Genomic DNA, 21237 nt, shown 5'->3' with positions numbered 1-21237 from the left:
AGGAGGTGGGCAGATCTTGGGCTGTCACTCCCACCTTGACACAGCCCAATGAGCACTTCTTGGCCCTCTGGGCTTGGACACAGCTTCTTTTTCTGTGGCTTCAGACTTGGCCCCAGTTCTCTGTGCAGTGGCATCTGTAGCTAGATCACTGCAGATACTGTTCCTTGTGCCTGGACTGCTTGTCCCACACTTCCTCACGGTGGTAAGTAGCTACTTATGCTTTAGCAAAAGGCACAAATAACCCCCTTTCTAGGAAAGCTTCAACCTTCCTAATGCTTCGACCCTTAAATACAGTTCCTCAAGTTATGCTGATCCATCCCCAAAAATATTTTCATAACTGTACAGCTACTTCCCTAACTGTAAATTCTGCCACTGTTATGAATAATAATATAGATATCTGATATGCAACCCCCATGAAATGGTTCTTTGACCCACAAAGGGGCTGTGACCCAGGTTAAGAACCACTATCTTATGCTAATAGGCTGGATTAGGACCATCTCTGGAAGTATCCCCATTCCATATCATGAACTGCCTCTACCAAAGCACAGAAGGCATCAGCTTGTCTCCCATCTATTAGCCGGTGAGTCCCTCTGGGCAGGACACCTGACCTTGTCTTGCCCCAAGTACTCTCAAGTGGCTTGTGGTACTAAGGACTGGGAGTGTAACCCAAAGAACAGGTGACCCTGAGTGGGTGTTAGGAGCTCAAGACCGTACATCAGTGACACCAGTGTTTGGGAACAGAAAACTGTGAGGTCCCCTGAAGCTCCCCAAACCCCACACTGGCTCCTGAACACTGACAAGGGTCCAGCACTGCACTGTCTCATGCCTTCAAGCAGAAGAGAAAAGACTGACTTAGCTCAGGTGACTTTGAGGGGGTTCCAGGGATGACCAGGGCCTCCTCACATCTCCCATAAGGCTCACCAAGGAGTCCCAGCAGAAGTTCTGTTTTCTGGGAGTCTCAAATGAGGGAGAGGGTAAGAAGATGCTGGCCTCCCACCTCTTACTGTCCTTCAATGTTTTGGGGTCCCCTGAGGACTTCTCATGGCGCATCTGGTTGGCTTCTTGGGATGGAAACCAGGCCAGGACAAACTGAGTATCTACTTTGGGGTCACTGAGGTACCCAGTCTGGACTAGTGCTGTATGTAGGGTTGTTGAAGGGGGCCCCACGCATATTGAGTGCTTACTGATCAGCACACAGAACTTCTCTGAGCATATACATTTGTTATTACACCCACTCCATTATGAAAAGGGGACTGTCCTTTTTCATACATTGGGGTACAAGGAGGCTAAGCAGTTTGCTCAGGGCTTGGGTTGCTCTTCAGGTTTGGGGACTTTTACCTACCTTGATAAGAGCAAGCTTTCACATACTTCAGTGTGTGTGGAAACAACAGAAACTTTGAGCAGTTAATACTGCTTGGGTGAGGATGCACGGGAGTCTCAGGGGTTCTTCGTGTACACACTGAGAAGCCGCCTTCAAATCTCTTTCTGATACTGAGTGAGGTGCAGCCAGAGTTATAACCATGTCTCAAGGGCTCCCAAGAGTTTGTGGAATGAAAAACAATGTGGGCTCTTGTCCCAGGCTGCCTCCAGGCTTCGGAAATTAACAGACCTATATAGCTGTTCCCCACTCAGCCACTTCCTATCCATCACCAAGTGGGATTGCTAGCTCCTGAAAACATGTTCAGGAGTCCTTATCCTGAACACACGCCAAGACCCTCAGTGGATGCCTGGGCCGTGGGATAATACCCAATCTTCTGTATACTGCATTTCTTCCAGTACTGGCCTTTTCACTTTCTGAAGCACTTCATAGCCTCTATTTGTCATATATTAATTGCCAGTGTTACTCTCTACAAAGGCTATCTGGTGACTAGCACTGTTATACTAGAAAGCCATTTTGATAACTGAGGTGACTTCTAGGTGACTAATAGGTGGGTAGCATATACAGCATGGATACTCCTGACAAAGGCTGACTCATATCCTGAGTGAGACAGAACTAGATGGCTTAAGATTTAATCACATTACTCAGATCATTATCTAATTTAAAATTCATGAATTGTTGGTTCCTGGTATTTTCCTTTTCATATTTTTAGACTGTAGCCAATCAATGGTAACTGAAACCATACACACAAAAGAAACTATAGGTAAGTGGAGGCTCCTACAGGTAAACTCCTGTGCTATCACCTGTATCAAGAAGGGTGAAGGAGGGGCTGAGAAGATGGCTTAGTTAATAAAGCATGGTGAGCTGAGTTCAGATTCCTAGGACCTATGTAAAAAGCCAGGTGACACTGTTGTAATCTCAGTACTGGGAAAGTGGAGACAGGGGAATCCATGGGGCTTGCTGGCTAGTTGGTTGCTATCCAGTTGCTAAGCTACAGTTTCGGTGAGAGACTCCATTTAAAGAACAAGGTAGAAGTGATGGGAAAGACACCTGACATCTGCCTTTAGCCTCCAAATACACGCTAGCCTGTGCACATGCACACACAGCCACAGCCACACTTAGAGAGACACACTCAGAAGGAGGGAGTGGAGGAGGGAGACAGAAAGAATCTTGAAGGAGAGCTGGCCTGGTAATCCCAGCTATACAGGAAACCAAGACACAGAATTTTTAAGTTCTAAGGCAGCCTGGGCAATTTAGAGACCTTGTCTGAAAATGAAAGGGCTGAGGATATAGCTAAGTGGTAGAGAACTTGCCTATAACACAAGAAGCTCCAGTCTCTGTTAAAAAAAATAATATAGGGAGAGTCATGTGCTCCACTTATAGGAGGGTCTGGATGTAGGCAGTGGATGGCACACAGGGACATATCCTACACAGATGTGAAATCTACATTTCCAAACAGGAGTTGTTCTTTCAAAAGAGGGACTAGTCAATTTATTAACATAGACACTCAGAGTACAGAATGCTGAGCCCCTGTAGGATAATGTCAGCCAGGAATTGGAGAAGCCATCAGTGCCTGAGTGTGCCTCCCTCAACACCTACTCTTAAACACCAGCCACCTTACCTCCCATCTCTGAAGTCTTCCCCTCCATGTCTTTACTTCAGCTGATTTCCACTCCTTGGGAGAGCCAGGGCAGAAATACTGCTGCAGAGCCTGAGCCCACAATCTTGCCAGGCTGTGAGATCCAATCAAACTGTGCTTCCTGGGGCAGCCTCAGTTTCCCTTTATGCATGGAGAGGCAATGGAATCTTCAGTCAGCCAATGCCAGGCCCCAGTGTGGAAGAGTCTAGATAATAGGCTGACTTCTGGGACATTTCTCCCTAACCACCATAGGCTTCCCACCTGTTCCCTCCATTGTGCAGGCCAAACATTAGGACCATCAAGACCACATACTAGGTCATGGGGGCTGGGAGCCCTTATCTCTCAATTTCAGCATCTTTTTCTGCTTTTGAAACTACCATGAAAGAAACATACTCAACAGCCCTGGCTTGTCAGGAAATAGTCTTTATTACAAAAATCTGCATGTAAACAAACAGCAACCATACTGAACAGCCTCACTCCAGGGCACACACCCCCCACTCGGAGAAAGGCAGAGTCCTGTCCAGGATCTGGGTTCAGGCTACTTGGTATGCATGTGGGCCTGCACATGCATCTCTGCGGGCCCAGGCCTTGCTGGCCTCTTGGAGTTGCCTCCTTGGTCAGAACTGTATGTCTGTCCATGACCATGAGACTGAGCACACACAGCTGACAGTTCTGAGAATCACAGAGCATGGGTTGGCCCTGAGGCATCAAGAGTGGTTGGTTGGGCCAGCCCCTCTACCCATGCACTTGGGCCTTAGAGAACAGAGAGGTCATGGCAGGACTTGGACTTGGCACGAAAGGCCATCTTGCGGCTGTTTCGAGCTACAATGCGGCCCAGAAAGCGTTTGGCCTTCTTGCCAAGGCTCTCGCGTCGCCGAGTACCAGCTTGCCGCCGGGCATTATCCTCTTTGCTGTCCCTTCGCAGGCGTATCTGGCGCACAACACCCTCAAACAGTGCCTGGACATTGTGATGCAGTGCTGCTGATGTCTCGATGAACTTGCAGTCGAAGACCACTGCGCAAGCCCGGCCCTCTGTGTGGTAGGGACAGACATGTGCCAGTAAACAAGGAGCAGAGTATGACATCTCAAACCCTGGCCATATCTGACAGCGATAACTCAAGAATTCTCTAGTAATGGAAGAAGAAACCTTAGATCCTTTTTTTTTTTTTTTAAGAGACACAAAGATCCCAGCTCCAAACATCGCTGGGTCACTAGTAGGCAGAATGTGCCTCCAAAGTTTATAGTGGCCCACAAAAATTACATTCATTTATTTAAAGCCCAGTGTTTAAAATATATTCTGTAGTAGTGGATGAAGGCAAGTGAAAACTATTCGACGACTGAGTATTTTAAGACTTGCTGTTATAATGAATGGCCTAATGGACTGGGCAAGGTCACCAAGTTTGAAGTACTACATGCCACAAAGGAGGATGCTGAAGCCTGATGAGGAAGAATGGTGGGGTCTAGAATCAGGCTCTGACCTCCTGATTCTCTATATGCTCTTCCATTTCCTCAGTCTCACTCTTGTCTCCTGTCAGGCATGAGCCTGAGGAACAGTTGAGGAGGGTGGTTGCATGTCTTAGTTCTCCTAGCAGATCTGGTTCTTACTTTCTCTTTGTTTTAGGCCTTTGGGAGCCTGATGGACCAGAAGCATCTCCCTACCTTCCAACACCAAGTTTTCTTACTGAACATTTTTAGCCACTGATGATCCCCAGGGACTCAAGCTGAGCCAAGACTAACTGGCCTACAGCCCAGCTAGGATCTCCCTCCCTTTCCTGACCTAATGCCTGCTTACCATCCACAGAGACTTCACGAGAGCGCACCAGGTCACTTTTGTTGCCCACGAGGATGATGGGCACATTGTCTGTTTGTCGTGCCCGCCGTAGCTGGACCCGAAGTTCGGATGCTTTCTCAAAGCTGCCCTTGTCTGTTATTGAGTACACAATGACGTATGCGTCTCCCATGGCCATGCAGTGGCCAGGCAGCCAACAGCTCCCATCCTGGAGAGGACACAAATATATACACATAACCCTGTAATTCCCAGCAAGACCCTTCCCCTTGCTTTCCCTCTTTCAGACTGAATCCTACCTGTTCCCAAATGTCATAGACCATGAGTGATGCCTCTTCTCCATCCACAGTAATAGAACGATCATATGTGTGCCCTAGGAAGGGAGCCAATAGCCAAGTTATCAGTTGCCTGGCTAAAGTTCCCAGTGTCCAGTTCTTCGGACCACACCTCTTGATAACTCTTTTCCACTAGCAGATGGTTGCTATGATCAAACAAAATGACAAGCCTGGGAGCTGGAGGACATGGGATGCCCCACCTCCCCTCTCTATGACCCCAAATTAGCAAAGTACTGGGTGTCCAGAGCTCCCTGCACTCCTGCTGCCCAGGTCCAGCGTGCATGTGATCACAGTGGCTGGAGTTAGCATAGTGGCTGTCTCCCACTGGAGATCGTGGGCGCCTAGCTTTCCTCTCCTGGAAATTTCTGATTTTGTTCCTGCCAGCTCTGGCAGGCAGGAATGTCCTGTCCTAAGCCGCAGAGAAGTCATACCCCACACTCAACTTCTATACCCTACCAAGGACTGGCACATGGGTAGGGAGAGGTTGGAAGCAGTTAAGTAGGGATGTGTGGTGGCCCTGCAGTTTCTCCATCTTGGGCATAGAAGTAACATGATTCTGAAATTCTTAAAATTCCACAGTGTTTGCTACTTTTAGTCTAGGTACCCTGCCTCCCAACTATCTTTCTCTAAACAGCTCAATTCTCTCACCTGCAGCTTCTGCATCAGGCCCGTCCTCTATACCACCAAAGATGCGAGCTAGAGCGCTCTTGCCCACACCAGGTGCCCCAAGCAGCAGCACCTTGTAAACGCCCTCCTCTGAGCTGCTGCCTCCTGAACTGAGCGAGTCGGAGGAACCTTCGGGCCAGTCTAGCCTCTGCCCCTGTGTCCGAGTTCCCGCTGCAGTTGCTGCTAGGGAGCCTGGGGCTATGGCAGCCTGAAGGTCTCGCTCATCCACCGGCATGCTCCTGCGGTGCAGTGGGGGTGCCGGGCCCCAGGGTGTGCTGCCTCGACGGCGGTCACGCTCCCTGCCCGCGCCACGGCTCCCTCCTGCTCCGCTGCCGCCATTCAGGGTCATTGTGTTGGATGCCGTCTAGGGAACCAGGAATCCGGATGGCAGCTCTGTCGCGGGAGCAGGCGGGACCCTGGAGTCAAGAAAGATGCTTAGGACGACGGACCTGCCAGAACCCATTGCCAGCCCCGAGGTCTCCATGTCTTAACCAACAACTCAGATGGACATGGGTCCCCATCCGTCCCCAGTCCAGACGGGGTGGTTCATCCCACTTGGTCAGGACACTCACCAACTCTCACAGACGCGATCAGGATTTGATCTGTACTCCAGCACAGCTCACCGGGGAATGAGATAGAATCCGCTCGCAGACCCCTGTTCAGAAAAACTGGGACCCCTTGTCGCTGTCAAAACTGCAGTCTTTTTCTCCTCTGCTACTTTAGCCCCTCAGCTGGCGCTGGGTCGCAGCCCTAGGGCAGCCTATTTAAACCTCCGCCAGCCTGGCTCCCGCCCTCACTCCTACCCCCACTCCCGCCCCCGCTCCCCAGTCCAGGTCCCAGGTCCACGCTGCTGCTGCTGCTGCGAGGCGGCTGACGCATCCATCCGCCCCCGGGAATCCCCCACCTCCCTTCTAGGACCTCAAACTCGCTAGGGAGGGGCAGGTAGCTGGGAAGAGGCGGTGCGTGGGGGAGGCGGGGGGGGGGGGGATGAGGGGGAGTGTTTGTTGAGGCGGGTGTAGAGGGCAGGCGGTGGAGGCGGATGCTTGGTCCAAAGGCTGCCAGTAGTGGGTAACTGAATCTGTGAAGTACACTCCCTTTGGAGAAATATTGACTGTCCCTTTAAGAATGAATTTTCCCTTCTTGTATTCAAACCAGGCCTGTTACCCAAGCCAGTACACTAGTTATGGGCTGGACACACTCAAAGCTCATGACACCCATTCCTACATGTATGGACCCTACCTAGCTCCAATTGAGAGTGTCCTAAACTGGCATTTCTGGTTTCAACACTAAGTCTTTCCTATTCCAGTCTTGTTCTGGGACTTATAGTCTCCCCAATGAGACTACTCTTCATACTGAAGGTTGGTATCATCCACGACTCCCTGGGCCCCTTAGAGAGTTATAGGGAGCCCACGTGTGTGTGTGTGTGTGTGTGTGTGTGTGTGTGTGTGTGTGTGTGTGTGTGTGTGTGCTCCTCTGTTAGGGAGCCCACGGGTGTGTGTGTGTGTGTGTGTGTGTGTGTGTGTGTGTGTGTGTGTGTGTGCTCCTCTGTTAGAGCCTTCTAGGTGGAGGTGTATGCTTGTCTTCTGGAGAGAAACTACAGAGCCAGAGAAAGGAAAACACAAACTCAAGTCCCCACCCTAACTCTAAGCATGCCAAGCAGCTGCCAGTAACTGCTAAAAATATCTAACCCTGGCCCTAGCCATTTTGTTTCTGGGCATGAGGTTGCCCAGAGTGGGGGAGATCCAGGCAGATTGTGGGGAAATGCTCAATGAGACAGCTCCTTTATAGTCTTTCTGTTCCTGAGCCCCATGCTGGGCCTTTTGCTCATAAACATCTCACCCAGAGAGGGGCATAAATGCAGGGTGTGGGCAAGAGTAGGGGAGTTTTCCTGCCCATGTCCCAGGCCCTCTGTTCTAAGACTTACTCCTTTCATTGCACTGATCTATATAAGTACTTGTGTGCCAGCCCCTTTTATCAACAGGAGAAATAGATGTAGTGAGTGCTATTACCACTGCCTCAGAGTTCACCTTTCTTAGACATTGGGTGAAAACTGGGATAATCTCAGAGGGAAGGAGAGGTGATTAGGTGTGCTGAGTGTCTAGTTCTGGGTCTGCCTCTCCAAGCTCAAAGTCCCCAGTCCTGAATATCATGACCTATTCCTTCCTTGCTCATCTCTAGAGTGATGAAGACACTGTGTGTGTGTGTGTCTGTGTCTGTCATCTGTCTCTGTGTATTAGTTGTGACGTACTTTGGGACAAGGACTTGATTTTAGACATTTGTGATGACTATGGTGGGGTTGGAAGGGCACCCGTTTGGGGCTCAGGTGACATCATACATAGATGGACCTTACTGGGCTGTAGCAGGTTGCCATGGAAACTTGAGCCAGACTTTCTGCTGCTGCATTAGTTTCCTTGGCAACACCTAAGAAGGCCTTGAATTGAAGAAACTGGCTAGGGGATAAGGTTAGGGGAGTTTATGATGCAGAGTCCTCTTGTTCTTAAGGCCCACAAAGTAAACAAAAGCTGAGCCAAGGCACCTGCTTATGTGTCTTTTCCATGAAGGAGGGATCTTGGAGGCCCGGGAAGCCCATGCTGTTTTTTGTTTCTTGGAGGAGGCTCCATGGGCCTCCAGCCTCTCCTTACAGGACAGAAGTTTCTAGAGTCAGGGCACCACTTCCCATCAGGAGACATACACTCTCATGATACACACATACAGTCTGGCTGGAAAGAACCCTGAGGTGTCCAAGACAGTGTCTGGCAGAGGAAGGGTGTTGGATAGCTGTAGACCTTCCCAGAAGGGGGCATACAGAGAAACAGGGATGACTTTCTCCTTTGGTAATCTGAGCTTTTGACCTCTCAACAGTGTATCTTCTTTGCCAAGGCAACGACATCCACACAGAGCCACTCAGACCCCAGGCATTCCTGTGGCTATGCCAACAGGCCAGAGATGATCATCACAAGCCTAGGTATAGCCAGGAGCCCATGATCCAATATCAGGACATGACCTTTAGATCATTTCCTGCTACACTCCTGCCATCTGGTCCTCTCAGCTCTCCCAGCTGCCCAGAAGAAACAAACTGAGGTTGGAACCAGCTGTTAGTACTTTCACCTTTGTTCATTTGTTTCAGATGAGCCTGTTTCCTCAGATGTAGACCAAGAATGATGTAGATAAGGTCATTGGCTCAATATGGAAATATGGAGTAGCATATTTGCTCAAAAGTGGTATATATTAACAGGCATTTTTATAGTCTCATCACCCTTGGTTGGATGGGGCAGGTTGAGTGAATCCATGGACTGTCTCTTGCTTTTGCTTCAATATCTCTAGGATGATGTTCTGTCCCAAGGAAGGTCAGAGATCTCAGGGACAATGCAGATAACTCTCCTCTGTTACCTAACCCCATCTCTTCTCTGTGGGGCCCTTCCCTCTCTCTCAGGTGACTAAATGTTGAAAAGAGCACTTGGCTGATGTGAGGGTCATCTCCATTGTTAGTTTGACTGTATTTAGGATTGTCATGGAAACTTCTGGGCATGTCTGTAGGTGTTTTCAGAAAGGGTTAACTGAATGAAGACAGGACCCATCTTGAATGCAAGTAGCATCATTTTGTGGACTGAGACCCAAGACTATAAAAAGGAGAAAGTGACCTGAGCACCAGCATTCATCTCACTTGGCTTCCCAACTGTTGGTGCAATGTGACCAGCTGCCTCACATGCTTGAAGCCATGCCTTCCTTACCACAGGATATATCCTCAAACTGCAAGCCAAAACAAACCCTTCTTTCCCTCAGTTGTTTCTTGTTATGTATTTTGTACAGCAATGAGACAAGGAACTAACACAGCTGATCATCAGCATCTCCAGCCCTCTTGCCTCAGGACCTCTGCTCTGTTCTGTGACTTCATTTATTTCACTGAGCTATACTAAGTAAATGTGTGCCAGATCCTTTTGTCAAGGGCAGGATGATGGGAGAAAATAAATGTAGCTGAGTGTGTTCCTGTGTGTCATCTAATCTCTGAGGCAATCTCATTTAGCTGTGATTTGTTATTCCCATTGTGTAGACATAGTAACCGAGGCTTGAGGGATCACAGTCCAGAAATAGCAGTTAGATATATGTGGTGGAAGATCTCAGAGATCTTAAACTTCACCCTCCTCCAGCCACTACTGTGCCTTCATAGCACAGCCAGGGTTCCAGAAAGTTCACTGGGAGCTAGTACAGTATTCACAGGTGGTGTCCTGCAGACAGCCACTGGCCAGGCACTGATGACTCAATAATGTCAAAGTGGGGCTAGAAAGATGGCTCAGCTGTTAAGAGTACTGGCTGTTATTCCTGAGGACCTGGGTTCAATTCCCAGTACCAACGTGGCAGCTCACAACTGTCTGTAACTCCAGTTCCAGGGTATCCTACACCCTAACAGACATATGTGCAAGCAAAATGCCAACACACACACACACACACACACACACACACACACACACAAAAAAAAAAAAAAAAAAAAAAAACTAAAAAAATGTCAAAGGGAATGAAATGGTAGCAGCTTGATGTCTTTCACTCCAGTGGCCTGGCCACAAAGAAAAGCCAGTCAGAGTGACTCAAAAGCACCTTCCTACTTTGAATATGGCTGAATATGAATACCATGGCCACTTCAGACAAATGGGGCTTGACATGCTGAGGTTCACATGTGGTGAGGTCCACAGCTTGGGAAGCATCTTTGGGGCTAATCACCCTGGTGGGTCACCCCATCTCACCAGTTCTTTCGCTGGTGAAAACGGTGGACCAATGTGTCTGGAAGATCATTAGAGATAGGCCAAGGGAGTTTCCATGTGCACAGAGCAGCCCCAGATTGCTATGACTATTCCCATGTGAACAGATGAGAAACTGAGTGACATGGGCCAATGGTCCATCTTCTTTGTCTTGGGTAATCACATCCTCCTAAGAATGAACTGAGAACAATAGGAGCTGCTGCAGTCTGGGATGGGCCTAGGCCTTTCTATTGGAGGAAGCAGCAACCCTTGCCAAGGGAGCAGTATTTTTATCTGTAGCTGGGAGTCTTTAGGATATTCTCCTAGATCACTCCTCACCTTCAAAGTGTAGATAAGGAAGAAAAGCAACCACCACATGGAGCAAGGTGATTTGCTGAGCTGGACATGGTGGCACAGGTGTACAATCCCAGCACACAGGACTAAGTCTGAAGCAGCCTGGGGTACACAGTGAGTTCAAAGCCAGCCTAGGCCACACAAACAGTGAGACCTTAACTCAAGGAGTCAAAACAAACAAACGAAGAAGCAAACAATTCGACAGTGTTCAAGGGCCCAGGCTCTCTGATGAGGACCCATTAGGACATCGCCCACAATTATGTCTGGGCTCCAGTAGAGGAGGGCATCCTATCAGAGACAGAAGCAGAAAATCCCAAGGCAGTCCTGGAAAGAGCTTCCAAATGGCTAAGACCTAAGACCAGTGGTCTCTCTTGAGATGACAAAGTGCACTCTGGGCATAGGGCCAACAAGAGGCAGAGGCCCAGACACAGCCTTTTTTATAGAGGTTCACTTCGCTTACCCATTACCTAGGGTGACACAAACTCCTGGAAGGATGGATGGTGATTCTCCAGGATCCTTTCAGTAGAGAAAATGAGTATTACTATTTTGATCTGGGGACTAGGCTAAGTATCACCATCAGTGGACAAATAGGTATCCTATCTGCAAGTTACACAGACCACTCCTGGGGAAACCCCTCAAACCTGAGCTCAGTTAGGCCTTTAGACTAACTTCCAGTGGACAAGGAAACAGCTCATGGTGGGACTTCTCTAAAATAACTCTCCTGGATTTTTTTTTTTTTTTTAAAAGAGGTTATGTCTAATGGGAGCTCTTCAGGATCTACTTGAAGCAGACTGTAACTCTGGCTGGTCTTAATCCTTTTTTTTTTTTTTTTTTTTTCTCTGCTATATACTCTGTAACAATGTGGCACTTCACCACAGGCCCCAAAACATCAGTACCAGCAGTAAGCCAAATCTTTTTTTTTTTAAGATTTATTTTTAAAAATTTGCCAGCATGTATATCTATGCATCATAGGCATGCCTCGTGTCTGCAGAAGCCAGAAGAGGGCCTCAGGTCCCCTGGAACTGGAGTTATGGATGCTTATGAGTCACCATGTGGATGCTAGTAATCAAACCTTGGTCCTCTGCAAGAGGAACAAGTACTTTCAACTGCTGAATCATCTGTGTAGGCCTCTCTTCTAAAAACAAAACAAAACAAAACAAAAACCCATGTTTTTTCTTTTATTTGTATGCATGTGTGTCTATCTTCCATATGGTGTGTTGAGTGCTTGTATAGGCAAGAAGAGGGTGCTAGATCCTCTGGAACTGGAGTTACAGGTGGTTCTGAGCTATCTGATATGGGTGCTGGGAACCAAACTCAGGCCTTCTGGAAGAACAGTACATGTTCTTAACTGCTGGCCATCTCCCCAGCCTCCAAACTTCCTCCCTTTATAAGTTACTTCATGTATGTAGTTATGGAAAACTGACTACCAGTGGGAAGGGGAGAGAAAAAATCTTAGAAGCTGGAGAGAACCAGACACAACATAGACTTTGGGAAAACACATATACGACTGGATATTGGATATTATTTTTTTGTTTTGTTTTGAGACAGTCTCATGTAAGCTCACTTTAAACTTACTACGTAGTTAAGGATGACCTGGAATAACAGGCATGCAGTACCATTCTCAGATCAGGCTTTTTATTTTTGGGGGGGGGGCAGATAAAGAACTGTGTTATACAGTTGTTTGTGGTGGTTTGAATGAGAATGACCCCTATAGGCTCATATATCTGAATACTTCATTTCCAGGTGGAACTGGCAAGAATTAGGAGTGGACTTGGAGGAGGAGGTGTGTCACTGGAGGTAGGCTGAAGTTTCAAGACTCCTACTATTCCCAATGTCCTTCTCTCTCTGACTCCAACTTGTGGACTAAGATGTGAGCTCTCAGCTGATCGCTGCCATGTCATTTCACTGCCATCATGGATTCTGACCTCTCAAACAGTAAGCCTCAAAATAAACATTTCTTTTGAGTTGCCTTAGCCATGGAGTCTTATAACAGCAACAGAAAAGAAACTAAGACATCAGACTTATATCAGTTTAGGATGTTTCTGTAGGTTCCTCTAGAAATAGTTCTATAAATACATACAAATAAGGCCAGTGTCACAACAGGTCAACTGAATCTACTGAGTTGAACCCATTGGTGGCTTGGCTATCCAGATATATTTATATATTTCTTAAAAAAAATTTGTTTTACATTTGCAACTTTGCTAACTGAAGCACTAGAAGAGCTAGAGAGACAGAGAGAGACAGAGAGAGATAGATTGATTTATTTTCATTTTTTTGAGCCAGGGTCTCTCTAGATAGCTTTAGTTATCCTGAAATTCTCTGTTTAGACCAGGCTGTCCTCAAAAAGCAGATTATCTGCTTGTCTCAGTCTCCCAAATGCTGGGACTAAAAGGGTACACCACAACACCCAACTTACTAATTTATTTTATGCATATGAATATTTGTCTGAATGTATGTGTACCGTGTGTGCCCCTTGTGTCTATAGAGGCCAGAAGAGGCCATTAGATCCTGGAACTGAAGTTACAGATGGTTGTGGGCCTCTATGTAGGTGCTAGGAACCTAAACCAGGTCCTCTGCAAGAGCAGTAGTGTTTTTAACTGCTGAGCCACCTTTCCAGCCCCACTGGGAGAAATCAAAAATGATGGGGCACCTCATGGGCCCATCCTTCATAGACATCACTATCCCCTCCACAACCCTGAATGACTCCAACAGGAAAGATGCTAAGGCATGCTGGGAAATGAACATAAATTAAGGGTTTATTACAAAATGTTAGTTTCTCATTGTCAGTGATTCAAGAAAACAAAGTCACAAGCCCTCCTTGGTGGAGCTGAGGCCAGGACACCTGTGTGCAGGCTGGTGGTCAAAAACCAGGCTCATGATCGGGCTGACAGACACTGATTAACGACCTCTAGCAGGTGGGTATTCTCCAGGGCAGCTGCCACTCGCTCCTTATCTGCAAGCTGTTTGTTCACTAGGTAGGAAAGAGAGGTAGAAAAATAGGGTTAAAGAAACGTTAGCCATGTTGCTAGCCTCAGTACAGATTATACCTCTACCAATAAAGTTCTCCTTTCACCTTCCCAGGGCTCCCTATCTTATTTGTCAGGAATACCCCATGCCTCCAGGGACTGCTTAGCCTGCCTCCAGTATTCCTGAAGCCTGACACAATGACATTGGGGAATATGGGAAGTTCATGGGAAGTAGGAGACTTAGCAGGCCAGTTTGGTCTAGGCTGTATCTGGCAATTTTTTTTTTTTTTTTATTCACTTAGACAGAACCCTAGTCCTAATTTTCCTTATAAATTGTTGTGGCAAAGGGGAAGTCTCACACAGTTTGGGGCCCTGGTGGTGGTGGGGGAATCAACATCCCCATCAGCTCACACTAACCTGCATGTTCTGAAGCGTGGGTCCCGGGTGTAATGTGCACATCCATCTGGGAGAAAGACAACCTGGGCCTGAGCACTTATTCATCCTTTTTTGATCCCTTCCCTCCAGACACCACCTCCACACCACCCTTTCTTCCAATCCTCTTGATTCTGGCACAGGTCCACCTGCAGTCAATCTACTTCTACCCAAGGACTTTGTCAGCTGCTATTGATTTAAAGGTCTGCCAGTGCCTCCATCAAACCCATCTACAGCTGCCCTTTCTGCCACGGTCCTCACTATTTTCTGGAGTATTTCCAGTATTCTTGTCACATCAGTTTGGTGTTTCCTCGCAGTTCGTCTCTGCGAGTTGGCATCCTTCCAGTCTCCACTCTGATGTCCCCTGTCTCCTCAGAAGTTGTTTCACCCTTAGGCTGGACTCCAACTGACCTTGAAACGCTGGGGAAGGGATCGAAGGAGCTTGACTTTGATAGAAAGGCCTATAAGCGTGGCCATGCTGCAGTGTGGAATGGTGGGCGTGAAAGCTACAGCCACTGTGCTCTCAGGGTCGCTAACCTGTGTTGGCAAGGGAGATTATAAAGATCATACGACCGCCCGTAGCACCGAAACCCTCTCTTTAATCTATTAATTTGGGCATTTAACTTTTTATGGGCTTCAGCTTTAACATCCATAAACTGGTAAAAGCAACCTCCCGCCCCAAGCTCCTCTTAGGTGCTTGTGAATGGTGAACGCCAGCCTCTAAAGCATAATAGAACCGTTTAAAGTACTTTGGACAAGCTATCACACTCTGACACGATAGGTGACTCACCTGAATCCGAACTTGTTCTACTACGTTTAATTCCTCTAGTGTCAGTGGATGTTCCGGGTCATTAATGGAGCGAATAAGATGTGCCAAGTGAAGGAAAAGGAACTCTTAAGTTCTGGCCCACTCAAAACCTCCGCAGACATGCCTATCCCGGACACCCCTCCACCACGGTGTTGCACACCACTTCTTCCCGGTACCCCAGGCCCCCACCATCCCGCCAGTTCCCAGCCGCGGCGGATATCGAAGATCTCGCGGGCGTCGATGCTGTCGGGCACCTGTTCGTCTTCCTCGCCCGCCGTCACTGGCCGCTCCCCCGAGCGCTCGTAGATGAGGGGGTTGGCGTTCTCTAGAAGCCCGGCGCGACCACCGCCGCCACCACCGCCGCCCACCATCCCGGAACCGCGGTTCCCAAAACCTCCGGGTGTTGTGTACTTCCGCCGCTACCGCGCACTTCCTGGGAATGAGTAGAGGGCGTGGTGTGACTACGGGGTCGCACAAGGGACATGCCAGGCTCTCGGGATTCGGCGGATAGTTTACAAGAAGCATTCTATTTGTCTTGCCTGCTACCCTGAGCCGGAAAAATGCTGGTAGTTCTAGCCAGGGTATCAGAAGAGACTCCCGCGGTTCTTGGCCGAGCGATCCTGCCGGGAGCTGGAGTGCAGAAGCCAACCGATTGATAAGGGCCCCTTGAGATTGAACCTCTACCACCCCCTTCAGGAGGCTAGGCCGAAAGGGCATTCGGATGCTCAAGCTCGCTCTCTGGCTATCTCGGAACCATAGATCCACAAAAGACATGCTCGCTTCTCCGAGCAGGGATTGGCAGGCACTAATGACATACTTTTTATGTACACAAGCGATCATGAACTTGAATTACACCGGGGAAGAAAGGCCTATGGGGGAGAGGTTTCATTGAAAACGTCATATTCACGTATGAGTTGGGGAGGGCCGATGTAGCCTTTCAGACCAGGGTCTAAAATAGATAAGATAGTGTAAACTTGAAGGTGGATCCTGTAAACTATGAATCCTGAAAGCAAAAATGATTTTTTTTTGGTAGTTTGATGTCTGGTTTCTTGAATTGTTTATATATTTTGGAGATCAGCTCCCTGTCAGATGTGGGGTTGGTGAAGATCTTTTGCCATTCTGTAGAGAGCCATTTTGTCTTGTTGACCATGCTCTTTGCTTTACAGAAGCTTCTCAGTTTTTAGGAGGTCCCATTTATTAGTTGTTGCTCTCAGTGTCTGTGCTACTGGTGTTCTATTTAGGAAATGGTCTCCTGTGCCTATGCATTCAAATGTATTTTCCGTGAGGTTCAGTGTGGCTGGATTTATATTGAGGTTTTTGATCCATCTGGACTTGAGTTTTGTGCATGGTGATAGATATGGATCTATTTGTATTCTTTGCTTATTGATAGCTAGTTATACAAGCACCATTTGTTGAACAAGCTTTCTTTTTTCCAAGTTATATTTTTAGCTTCTTTGTAAAAAAATAGGCATTCATAGGTATAGGTTGGTATCAGGGTCTTTGACTTGTTTCCACTGTTTCACCTGCCTGTTTTTATGCCAATACCAAACTGTTTTCATTACTATAGCTCTATAGTAGAGTTTGAAGTCAGGGATGGTGATGCTCCCAGATGATCCTTTATTGTACAGGATTGTTTTGGTTATCCTGTTTTTTTTTTTTTTTTTGTGTGTTTCCATATGAAATTGAGATTGTTCTTCCCAGGTCTGTGAAGAATTGTGCTGGGATTTTGATGGGGTTTGCATTGAGTCTGTAGATTACTTTTGGTAGGATTATCATTTTTACTATGTTGATTCTACCGATCCAAGAGCATGGGAGACCTTTCCATTTTCTGATGTCTTCTTTAATTTCTTTCTTTTAGAGACTTGAAGTTCTTGTTATATAGGTCTTTCATTTGTTTGGTTAAAGTTACCCCAAGATATTTTGTTATTTGTGGCTATTGTGAAGGGTGATGTTTTTCTGATTTCTTTCTCAGACTATTTATCATCTGTATATAGGAGGGCTACTTTATTTTTGAGTTAATCTTGTATTCTGCTACATTACTAAAGGTGTAATTGTCAGTTGTAGTAGTTCTCCGGTATAAGTTTTGGGGTCATTTATGTAAATTATCATAGCATAAGCAAATAGAGAGAATTTGACTTCTTTTCTAATATGTATCCCCCTGATCTCTTTTTTGTTGTCTTATTGCTCTGTCTGGGACTTTGAGTACTCTATGGATAGAGTGGACAGCCTTGTCTTGTTCCTGATTTCAGTGGAATTGCTTTGAGTTTCTCCATTTAGTTTGGTGTTGGCTGTTGTATTACTGTATATTGCCTTTATTATGTTTAGGTATGTCCCTTGTATCCCTATTCTCTCCAAGACCTTTATCATGAAGGGTGTTGAGTTTTGTTGGAGTCTTTTAAAGCATCTGATGAGATGGCCATTTGTGGTTTTTTGTTTGTTTGTTTGTTTGTTTATAAGGTGGATTACATTGATGGATTTTCATATGTTGAACCATCCCCTGCATCTCTGGGATGAATCTTACTTGGTCATGATGAATGATTTTTCTTATGTGTTTTTGGATTCTGTTTGCCAGTATTTTATTGAATATTTTTGCAGCTATGTTCATGAGGGAGATTAGTTGAGTCTTTTGTGTGGTATCAGGGTAACTTTAGCCTCATAAAAAGAGTTTGGCAATGTTCTTTCTGTTTCTATTGTGTGGAATAATTTAAGGAGTATTGGTATTAGACTTTCTTTGAGCATCTGGTAGAATTCTGCATTGAAACCATCTGGGCCTGGACTTATTTTTGATTGGGAGACTATTGATAGCTGTTTATATTTCCTTAGAAGTTATAGGTGTATTTAAGTTGTTTATCTGTTCTTGGTTTAATTTTGGTATATGGTACTTATCTAGAAAATTGTCCGTCTCCTAAAGTTTTCCAATTTTGTGAAATACAGGTTTTTGAAGAATGATCTGTGGTTCTCTGGATTTCCCCAGTATTTGTTGTTACATCCTCCTTTTTGTTTCTGATTTTGTTAATTTGGACAAGTCCTTTTTCATCCACTCCATTGAAGACCAACCACAGGATATTACAAAGTGAGCATTGCTCACCTTCGACACCAGAGGGCAGACAAAGATAAAGTTTTACAGGGCACCAAACAGCCTTTGAGCTGATACTTCTGCTGGAGACTGAACATATTGCTGGTTGATAGGCAAACATATTTACTTATTTATAAATTTAATTAAAATTTGTTTTTCATTTTATATTCCAACCCCAGTTTCCCCTCCCTACCCTTCTCCTGTCTCCCCACCTCTCACCATCTCACCCTATCCACTCCTCAGAGGGGATAAGGCTTCTTTTGGGGAGTCACCAAAGTCTGGCATACGAATTTGAGGCAGGGCCAATCCCTACCTCCAGAATCATGCTGGGCAAGGTATCCTGCCATAGGTAATGGGCTCCAAGAAGCCAGTTCCTGTACCCAGGATAAATTCTGGTCCCACTGCCAAGAACCCCCCCCCCCACATCAAGCCACATAACCATCACCCACATTCAGAGGGCCTAGTTCAGTCCCATGCTGGTTCCCTAGGTATCAGTCCAGAGTCTGTGAGTTACCAATAGCTTGGGTTGCCTGTCTCTTTGGTTTTCCCCATCATGATCTTGGTACCCTTGCTCATATGATCTCTCCTCCCTCTCTTCAACTGAACTCCATCTATTTAAGGAAAGCATATTTTAGCAAATAGGGCACATCATCAAGAGTGTTAGCAGGAGACTTTTTAGATTTCAGCAACAGTCTTATTTTTGTAGAGCTCTATTGTCATATGATAAGTATGCAGTCAAATTCACTCATTTACTTCCATAGCTTAGTATATTAGAGTAAATGTATGAGGCATGTACCACACCCACTTCAGGTATGAGAATATTTATTTTCTGACTAAACAACAAATGTTTCTCTATGTTCCTTTTCATTAATCATTGACCTGAACCCTGCTCTCTGGCAACCATCTGACTGCTTTCTGGAGCTGAAGATTGGAAATGAAATCTAATTCAGGAACATCAGGGCTTGTCTACCCTAGCACATAAAGGAATCATTTGTGAAAGGTCCTGTTGATGGGAGATGTCATTCTGTATATGTTTCTCATACTGGTTTAATGAATAAAGCACTGTTGGCCAATAGGAAAGAAAGATAGGTGAGACTAGGAGACAAGGAGGAAAGAGGAAGTAGTAAGAAGGAGAGCCAAGATGGAGAGTCGGGAGAAAGCAGTATGCCGGCCAGCTCCTGGGTAAGAGAAATACATAGATCAGCAGAAATGGGTTAATACTTAAGACAGAGCTAGCCGATAAGAAACATTACCTGGCCAACAGAATTATATCAAATACAGAGTCTCAGTGTGTTATTTGGGGCTGGCGTGTCGGCGGCGGGACAAGACTGGTGGCGGGAGGAAAAACCATACTCGTTACAAATGGCGCCCACGTGGCTAATAAGAACTTCCACTTAAAAGTTAACAAAAGCTTAAAAAAGGGTTTTAGAAACAAAAGAACAAAGACTAACAAGGTTTCTTGGTAGCAGCATTTTTCTCAGTTGGACTCTGCTTTGCCAGAGACAAGCAGATTGCGCGGCTCCTTTAAGGGAAGGTTCCTGACTTAGCATAAGAAGGGGGGTGGGGACCAGCACGGCTTTTAAGAAGCACTGCTAACAATTTATTGGTGTGTACGAGAGCATGCAATGGCAGTGACCACATCTCCAAGCCGGCAGCATGAGGCTGGATGGCAGTGCAGACCAAGGCAGTAAGCATAGCTCTCACTGCTGGCGGTAAAATAGCCGCCTCCATGTTTGATAAACTGCCGCAGAAACAACTATGAATTTCATTTTAGCAATGTTGTTTACCAGATAAAGACTTGTGGCCAGACAAAGATAAAGATTTACAGTAAAGACAAATTCATATTAAGAAAAACCTCTAAAGGTTTACAGTGTGTTTTAAAATATACGTAGGCTTGGGAGAGAAAAGAAATAAAATGGTTTTAAAAAGAGAGTGAGGAGCTGGGTGTGGTGGCATACGCCTTTAATCCCAGCATTTGGGAGACAGAGGCAAGCAAATCTCTTGTGATTTCAAAGTAAACCTGGTATGCAGAGTGAATTCCAGGACAGATAAAAGTTACACAGAGAAACCCTGTCTCAAAAAATGAAAAAATAGAAGAAAGAGTGTAATAATAAAGCCACGTAAAAATGAAAAGCTCAGAGAGAATCTGTATACTGTATGGCATTATATTGTCTTTATATCGTTTGACTGCTGAGGAAACAACTGTTAAAGGAAATACTGCTGGATTAATTCAATTTATATATTTTAAAAATGCTTTGACTCCAAAATTTAAGTTCAAGGACAAGTTACTGGGGAAAAGGATTTCTATTTTTGTTTCCACAGAAAATGAAAAGCTGTGGATTCCTTCCAGACTAATATGGTTTGATCAAGCCAGACCCCCTGAAACAGAGTTCCAGGTGATCCTACATTCAAAACAGCTGAACAAAGCAGCCTTACAGACTACAGCCAGGATTTCTGCATCTTCTTAGAATCCCCCAATGACAGCGCCCCTTACCAGCAGGAAGTAGTTTGGAAAGAACAATGCCCAAATTCCCAAATATTATTTATAAATGTTTGTTTTCATTTATATGGGGTTGGTTATAAATGGTTAGTGATCACAACCAATATCTTTTTAAAGGTAAAAAAGGGATTATGGTATAGATATGAGTACTTTGTTTTTGAATGGATTTTCATTTACTGATACAATTTAAGGTCAATTTTGTGATATGCATAGTATATGCATGTAATGTATAATGTAGTACAGATTATAGATAATTACCTATGATAGTCAAAGCTTAGAGTTAAGTTAGCTAGGTTTTCAAGATACACAGAGATGTATTTGAGATAGATAGGCATTCTTCAAACCTTTCAAAGACCTACAGAATATGGCATTTAAAATGGTTTAGGGTTTTCGTGACAGTGAGACATATTTGCTCTTGGCAATACCACCTGCACCAGAAAGGAAGATGGACATTGAAGAAACTCGTCATGGAGTTTGCTTCCAATATGGCAAGACTAGCCATTTGGACAAGATACTGCTCTTGTCTGGACTGTTTGACTTTATGCTATATAAACTGGACATGCA

The 21237-nt window shown here is 45.8% G+C and overlaps 2 protein-coding genes across 2 annotated transcripts; both read right to left on the bottom strand.

Annotated features, from left to right (window-relative positions):
* Positions 1-3699: 3699 nt before the first annotated feature.
* On the bottom strand, positions 3700-6168 carry LOC127213903 (GTP-binding protein RAD). The gene is made up of 4 exons (XM_051174362.1): positions 5787-6168; positions 5103-5176; positions 4810-5014; positions 3700-4049 (listed from the first exon to the last, which is right to left on the bottom strand). Exons 1-4 carry the CDS (start codon positions 6151-6153, stop codon positions 3772-3774), a joined length of 924 nt encoding a protein of 307 aa, XP_051030319.1. The 5' UTR covers positions 6154-6168; the 3' UTR covers positions 3700-3771.
* Positions 6169-13629: 7461 nt separating this feature from the next.
* Positions 13630-15492, bottom strand: LOC127213892 (cytosolic iron-sulfur assembly component 2B). The gene is made up of 5 exons (XM_051174351.1): positions 15318-15492; positions 15080-15159; positions 14701-14826; positions 14275-14320; positions 13630-13862 (listed from the first exon to the last, which is right to left on the bottom strand). The coding sequence occupies exons 1-5, from the start codon at positions 15466-15468 to the stop codon at positions 13765-13767; spliced, it is 501 nt and encodes a 166-aa protein (XP_051030308.1). The 5' UTR covers positions 15469-15492; the 3' UTR covers positions 13630-13764.
* Positions 15493-21237: the final 5745 nt, after the last annotated feature.

The sequence above is a fragment of the Phodopus roborovskii genome, unplaced genomic scaffold (genome assembly GCF_943737965.1).
Source record: "Phodopus roborovskii unplaced genomic scaffold, PHOROB, whole genome shotgun sequence".
Lineage (NCBI taxonomy): Eukaryota > Metazoa > Chordata > Mammalia > Rodentia > Cricetidae > Phodopus > Phodopus roborovskii.
Note: the sequence above shows the minus strand (reverse complement) of the source record. Positions and strands in the feature narration are given on the sequence as shown.

Excerpts from the sequence above, each read along its gene's own strand:
- LOC127213892 (XM_051174351.1), bottom strand. The coding sequence starts at position 15,468 with ATGGTGGGCGGCGGTGGTGGCGGCGGTGGTCGCGCCGGGCTTCTAGAG. Across the intron at positions 14,827-15,079 it reads TAGAACAAGTTCGGATTCAG|GTTAGCGACCCTGAGAGCAC; the intron begins GTGAGTCACCTA and ends TTGCCAACACAG. Across the intron at positions 13,863-14,274 it reads CCACGCTTCAGAACATGCAG|TGAACAAACAGCTTGCAGAT; the intron begins GTTAGTGTGAGC and ends TTTCCTACCTAG.
- LOC127213903 (XM_051174362.1), bottom strand. The coding sequence starts at position 6,153 with ATGACCCTGAATGGCGGCAGCGGAGCAGGAGGGAGCCGTGGCGCGGGC. Across the intron at positions 5,177-5,786 it reads GCCTGATGCAGAAGCTGCAG|GGCACACATATGATCGTTCT; the intron begins GTGAGAGAATTG and ends CTCCCTTCCTAG. Across the intron at positions 5,015-5,102 it reads TCTATGACATTTGGGAACAG|GATGGGAGCTGTTGGCTGCC; the intron begins GTAGGATTCAGT and ends TGTCCTCTCCAG.